Source organism: Bolinopsis microptera, chromosome 1 (genome assembly GCF_026151205.1).
Source record: "Bolinopsis microptera isolate Bmic1 chromosome 1, MBARI_Bmic_1.0, whole genome shotgun sequence".
NCBI classification, from domain to species: Eukaryota; Metazoa; Ctenophora; class Tentaculata; order Lobata; family Bolinopsidae; genus Bolinopsis; species Bolinopsis microptera.
Genome location: NC_087072.1, coordinates 4,845,839 through 4,852,786, shown reverse-complemented (window position 1 = coordinate 4,852,786; position 6,948 = coordinate 4,845,839). Strand labels below are relative to the sequence as shown.

Sequence of the window (6,948 nt, the reverse complement as noted above, 5' to 3'; positions counted from 1 at the left end):
CTTGGGCAGTAAGTCAAGGAGGTTTAAAATTTTGCGTCCAAGGTCCTGGGTACTAGGATCTGAGCAGGACGAAGTGAATCGATTCGAGTAAGCAACTTGTTAAATGTCTTAGCGTCACTCTTGCGTTTAAACAAAGGACTCATGTAGATGGCGACATTTAAATATCCAATGATACGGTTAAGCAAGATAATAGAAATAAAATTTAACTGACGCTGCCTAGCTATATTTTTAGAATATTAGGTCATATATTATATATCCGTCTTATCTTTGCTTTTTGCTTTGTCATTGTTCGCTCCAACGAACTGCTTTCCCAATTCCGTTTTAATTCTGTAAATCCAGAATCATTGGAATCTACTTCAATTTTCAAATACTAATGTTATCCTGGGCAAGCTATCGGACAGTACAGTTGGTACAACAGAGGGGATCCCGCAGAACCTTTTTAAGAGAGGCTGAACCTAGATGGCCCACAATTGGATAGCATGCAGGGTCTGCGGTTCCCGAATTGTAGGTCAAAAAATGTTTGTAGGGGCGCCAAAAATCTTTCGGGGGGGGGGGGGGGGCGTCTTAAATATAAACGTTAAACTTAAACCACTTTTCTCGGACGGCATAGGTACAGTTGTCTCCGAGTGCTTCTTGTCAAAAATTTTTAGTTACAACCTTGGTTTGTAGTAACATAGCAGGAATTGTTTATTAATTCGTTTTGATGGTTCCGCCTGGTTGCGTATTTTGCACACTGCATTTACCTATATTATATGTAGTATATTGCCAAAGTACCGCTGTATCTTATTTAGTTATTTCACTTATACCCACCACAATGAAATGACAAATATCCCCTCCCACAACTGTAAATAACAGAACACTCAACACAGACCCTCCTCTGTCAAAATGAGGATGTACCGGTATAATGACTTAGTTGAAAACACCAAACGCTGGTGTTGGTGCCCAACATTCCTGTTGCCACGTATTTTAATCCGTCAGCTGTTCAGCTGCAAAAATAGTCACATAACTGAGCATGAGGTGGCCTGGTCATTTGATCAGACCCGTTACTCGTCACCACCCAAAGGAGTGACCATTGGTGCAGCCCCCTGTATTTAATCTAGTTGGTCAAGTTTGGGTGCTTTTCTACTCCAAATTATGTGATTCGTTAAAATTATATTCAATAGTTATGCTCTTAGTCGCATGAAAGTGACCATGACACATGAAACAGTTCTCATTAATATAGCAAAAAGTTAGAGCTATAGTTTTTATCGATTATAAATGCGAGAGCGCCATTAATGTGGGACAGCTTTGCTCCTATGTCGTGAGCCGTTACCTTTTGACGGCCCCGTACTGATCTTTTTATTGAATATGATAGTCCGAGTCGACCCCTGCCAAATAAGCCAATAACATCACATTGGCCATATTGTTATCCTAAATTAGTCTGAGTCATATTTTGTGATAACTCCTGACTGTGATCCAGATACAGCCGTATTTTGGCTCTACGATATCAAATTTAAAAGGTTGTTATTAGGTCATGTTACGGATAAATATGAGTCATTAGAGACAAATAAAAGGGTTGTATGCATCTCTTCTCCGCGACTATGACACTGTAGTTATAACTTATAACACTATATTAGCTTCATCTATTTTACTGCTATGTTTTATTTCTTATCTAGAATATAGTTATACCCCTGGGAGTGGGATATATAAATATTGAATATTATGAGCATTGGAAGTAAGACTAGTGACTATTCTTTTAATTTTCGATCTGATCTGCCTAGCAAAACCGGCCAGCCATGCCCAACCCATTCTCAGATGATGTTAGAGTTAAGTAGTATTATAACCCGCCATAACCAGTAAAATTATACCCTGTTATCGATATTATCATTATTATGCCGTTTAACCGACTCAGCTCCTGCTGCTTCGTTATCAGTGGGCAGCAAGTTATTATTAGATTATTTTCTGGTACACTGCGGCGTTTAATACTTATTACTTCCATGGAAACTGTTCTGCCCATCCTAACTAAGTTATGCATTCAAGAACAATAACTATTAATAATAACATAGAATATTATTTAATTAGTCGTACGTATAGGTATTATAAATATATATTTATTTTTTAGATATCATTAAGCATAAGCAGTGATACAACGTATCTCGGGATGATCCGCAGAGTCTCGACTAGTTTCGGCTTACCGCCATCAACAGGATCGATGAATCATCTAGCGGGAAATTTGAAATCAATTATCAATAAACAACATTCCGAAAGTATAAAAGTAAAATTCAAAAGAAAAAGTCAGTAGGAAAATGTACGAAGTAGGTAATGTAAATAAGGTAACTACTGTGAAAGCATGGAGTGGGCCAAAACAACTACAAAACGTGCAGAGTAAGACTGAACTGAGATAGGAAGTTAAAAGGAGGAAACACGTTCGCAAGCAAAAAGTACACTTTACTGCTAATAACCTAAGAGAGAGTGTGTGTAAGTGTAAAGGGTAAAAATAGCCAAACATCGGACCTAATTCCCGGTAACTTTGCTCCTATTTAACCCAATAATCCTCGCTTTAAATTTCTCGATATAAATATCTTCAAACATGTTAAGTTCCTCTCTACTACATTGTTTAATAATACCCAAATTAAAATTGCTTAATTTCTCAGAAAGTTTGTCTTGGTGCATTTCAGATATGTGCATGGAAAGGGCCGATTTAGTGTAACAAACTGGTTTAAAAGCTGCCCTGTGGCTGTTCATTCGTGTGCTTAAAGTCAACCAGGTTTGGCCGAAATAAAAGCCACTATCGCACAGTTTACATTGGGCTACATAAATCACGTTTTCATTACTACAGTTAAGCCGCATGTCAATTCTGATAATCTGTTTGTTAACTGTCAAAGTACCATTTGCTGTTCCACTAGTTAGCTTGCATGTAAGACAGCGAGGTCTATTGCAAGCTTGTGATGTTATGTCCGCCGTATTGATGGAGTTGGGTGCTGAGTCAGCAGGTGTTGTCGCAAATCTCCGCCTCTTGAACATTTCATCTGCGATGTTGTTGTCCCTTCTGTGAGCTATTGTTATGGATACCTGCTTACCAATGATATGCTCAATAGTTTGTTTCTTATCTTCAAGGAAGCTCCTGATTTCGTTGAGTTCCTTGCAGTACTGTGTTGAGAGGATCAAGTTGCAGTGTTCACTATTTGGCATAGACTCATTGGTATTCTCCCTCGGTGTAAGGCGTTGATCCCGGTTAACCAGACTAGCTTTGGTTAATGCTGCCTTAAGTTCTGCATCCCTGTATCCGCTTTTCTTGAAGTCTCCCATAATCTCTTGTGCTGCTTCCATAAAAGTGTCCTCATCTGAGCATATGGTTTTTGTTCTTAGAAGTTGTGAGTAAGGAACGCTTTTGAAGACATGAGGAGGATGGTGACTGTTCCTCTGTAGAAAAGATCTGTTATCAGTAGGTTTCTTGAACAGAGAGGTAGCCAGAGTTACTGGTGTGTCGTGTTCTGGATCTGTTATCCTGACCTTAACATCCAAGAAGCTTAGCTCTCTACCTCCATCCCCTGTGAACTCTATCCCGTAAGTTGATGACTCACTGTTGAGTTTAGAGACGAAATCCTCAAATTCCTCTTTCGTACCTCTCCATATACCGAAAATGTCGTCGATATACCTTTTCCATAGTCTGATGAGTACATCCCACTCTGGTATTTTAGATTTGAGATGTAGTTTGAGAAATTTGAGGAATGTGTCAGCCAAAGGTCTGGATATGGAGCCGCCTGTTGGTACTCCTTTGATGGCTTTGAAATACATGCCTCTGTACTCTAGAGTAGAGTTTTGAAGACAGAATTCGATGCATGGGAGTATGCCGCTTCTGATTTCAGGGGTTAGGGTTCTATCCTCTTCCAGTGCTGCTTTGACTGACTGTAGAACGATGGTCTGGTCCATGCTCGGGTAAAGGGCTTTCACGTCTAGAGTATAGAGTAATTCGCCTTCTTCTATTCCGACTTCTTTTATTTGGTGTAGGAAATCGTTTGTATCCTTGATGTATTCATCACTAGCATAGTTACGTGAAACTTGGCCGAAGTGGTGAGCAAGGAATTGTTCAAGCCTGGTTGTTGGAGATTGGGTAAGAGCGTGTACTAATCTCGATGGGGGAATGGTCCTGTCTAGGATTTGTTGGGGGTCTAGTTTGTGGATCTTGAATAGTGGGTATGGTATTCCTGTCCTTGTCTTAAAACAGGTTTTTCTCATTTTCCCTCCTCTTTCTGTGTACCCTGTAATGGTTTCTAAAATCTTGTTGTTGAAAGAGCCGTTATTGATTAGATTTTCAATAAGCAACTTCTGGTTTTTAAGAATTCCATCATTAGGGTCTTCTGGTAGACTGCTGTAACCATCTGATTTGCTAAGTTCAGCTCTTATAGCTTTATCCACATCCTGGGGGTTCATCACAAGGACACTTCCTCCTTTATCAGCTCTTGTGAAAACCAATTTACCAAGGCGCATCATGCTAGATTACACCAGTTTTGGCCTCTAGTTTCCGCTTTTGTCAGGTTGGGGGTGGGTCTGCTCAGTACTATTGTATCTACAAGTTGTTTCATTTCTGTTTTCAGTTCTTCGATTCCTGGTTGTTGAAATGGGGGCCATTAGGAGGAACTTAACATGTTTGAAGATATTTATATCGAGAAATTTAAAGCGAGGATTATTGGGTTAAATAGGAGCAAAGTTACCGGGAATTAGGTCCGATGTTTGGCTATTTTTACCCTTTACACTTACACACACTCTCTCTTAGGTTATTAGCAGTAAAGTGTACTTTTTGCTTGCGAACGTGTTTCCTCCTTTTAACTTCCTATCTCAGTTCAGTCTTACTCTGCACGTTTTGTAGTTGTTTTGGCCCACTCCATGCTTTCACAGTAGTTACCTTATTTACATTACCTACTTCGTACATTTTCCTACTGACTTTTTCTTTTGAATTTTACTTTTATACTTTCGGAATGTTGTTTATTGATAATTGATTTCAAATTTCCCGCTAGATGATTCATCGATCCTGTTGATGGCGGTAAGCCGAAACTAGTCGAGACTCTGCGGATCATCCCGAGATACGTTGTATCACTGCTTATGCTCAATGATATCTAAAAAATCTTAAGATCCTAACGTATTTTATCTTGGGAGGATTGCGGCTAATTAACACCCTTGCTGGACAATCTCTACTTTCCTTAACGTCAGCGAAAGCTTTATTAAAATATATATTTATAACATTCAACATTGCAAGTACTTAACCGATGAAACCATAATCGAACTCTGTTCACGAGGTCCATTATAAACGCTAACGTAGCAGCTGTCCATTTGCTTTTTATCGGGCTATCAACTAATGCATCTGTAAACGTAATTATAGGTCGATAATTTTTAACGATTATACTATTTAGCCATTATATCAGAGTTTTAAAGACATAGCGACGTTCTTATTTTCCTGCTAACAACATAAAGGGAAAGCACATGCAATATATGCTATAATTTATAACTTCAATTAGCTGTAATTGTAATGTATGGCGAACTGGCAAACAGCAGGGGAACATTTTAGTTTTCTTGAAGCAGCCCATCTGATTTTTGTATTTTTTAGAGGTTCGTCGAATTCATTCGATCACTCTGACGAACATGCATCTAAGCATGAAATGCACAAGATTAAACCAGTCTTTAGACCTTAAAAACTGTTTTTCGGTTACAGTAAAAATAGCCCCAGTGGTTTTAATAAAGGTAGCCACTTCTTGTCACAACCATGTTGTTCATATTAGACAACCCATCAAAGTTCTTTCCAGAGTTTTGGTAAACAAGTTATTGATCAATATTATGTAAATTGTTGAAGCATAAAATGAAAGAGCAACAAAGTTGCCAATTTTGAACAAATGATAATTCTGTCTGCCAAAATTGATGAGAAATGATTATGAAGTTGGTCTGAATATGTCATTAATTCAATTTGTCGGAGAAATTAAATTTTATTATGACGTAATTATAAGAATAGTTTCAGTTATACAGCAGATGTCTAAACTATATATTCACACTTGTACCGTGGTGTCTGCACAGCTGCACATGCTGTTCCTTCTATCCTCCGCAGCTCTTTGTCTCGACTCTCGAGACTCATTTCCTCCGCACTGTAGTAGCACCAACCGGCAACCCTCACGTTAGTTTACGCTACATATAGCTATTTATGGCGTATGCTCATAGTCACGTGGATATAATTATCTATCACGTGGTTATCATAGCCGCGGGAGGAAAAGGACCTGGACGGTGGACATAGAATCAGACAACCTTCTTTGTTTTTAACTCTTAGTCTGAACGTTTTATAATGGTTTAGACTTTTCTAATGGTTTAGACTTTTTGGACGCGAAGGTGTTATACTTATACAATGTACAATATACAACGTCATGATGACCTGGACATGAGGTATATTGGTCGTACCATTGCGCCTTTCTCTACTAGTACTTGAAAAGACCATTGATCCATCAATCACAATGTCATTATAAATATAAGGTTTAGTGTTAACTTTAACTTTAATAAATTAGCTGCTGTGTTAATATCAGCATTAAATTAAGGTTCATTTTTAGGCTGTGTTACATCTCTGATATGATAACTGCGATAGACAAATATTAAAACAAGCTTGAATCCAAATCCCTGAAGATCACGGTCAAGGCGCAAATACGCAAATAGTGTACGATTACGAATAATCGCGCGTTACCAATTGACCTAACCATCCTTAATCACCTATCTTTGAAAAGCTTAGTTTGTTTTTTACCGAAGTCCAGTGACGCGCCACAAGGCGCTAAATCGGCATTGCATCTTTGGACTTCAGTCTTCATTCACATTACACTTTCATTATAAAACTAACCACTAAGTACCTAGTATCTGTATAGTTTTAGCCTTAGGCTTAGTTTTATCATTTAGATAATTCGGGCAAGTGCCGTACTGCCATGTTAAATCGCAAACAGT

General features: G+C 38.5%; 1 protein-coding gene across 1 annotated transcript; it reads right to left on the bottom strand.

Annotated features, from left to right (window-relative positions):
• Window positions 1-1,640: 1,640 nt before the first annotated feature.
• On the bottom strand, window positions 1,641-4,413 carry LOC134826096 (uncharacterized). The gene is made up of 2 exons (XM_063838364.1): window positions 3,052-4,413; window positions 1,641-1,670 (listed from the first exon to the last, which is right to left on the bottom strand). Exons 1-2 carry the CDS (start codon window positions 4,411-4,413, stop codon window positions 1,641-1,643), a joined length of 1,392 nt encoding a protein of 463 aa, XP_063694434.1.
• Between the last annotated feature and the right edge of the window lie 2,535 nt (window positions 4,414-6,948).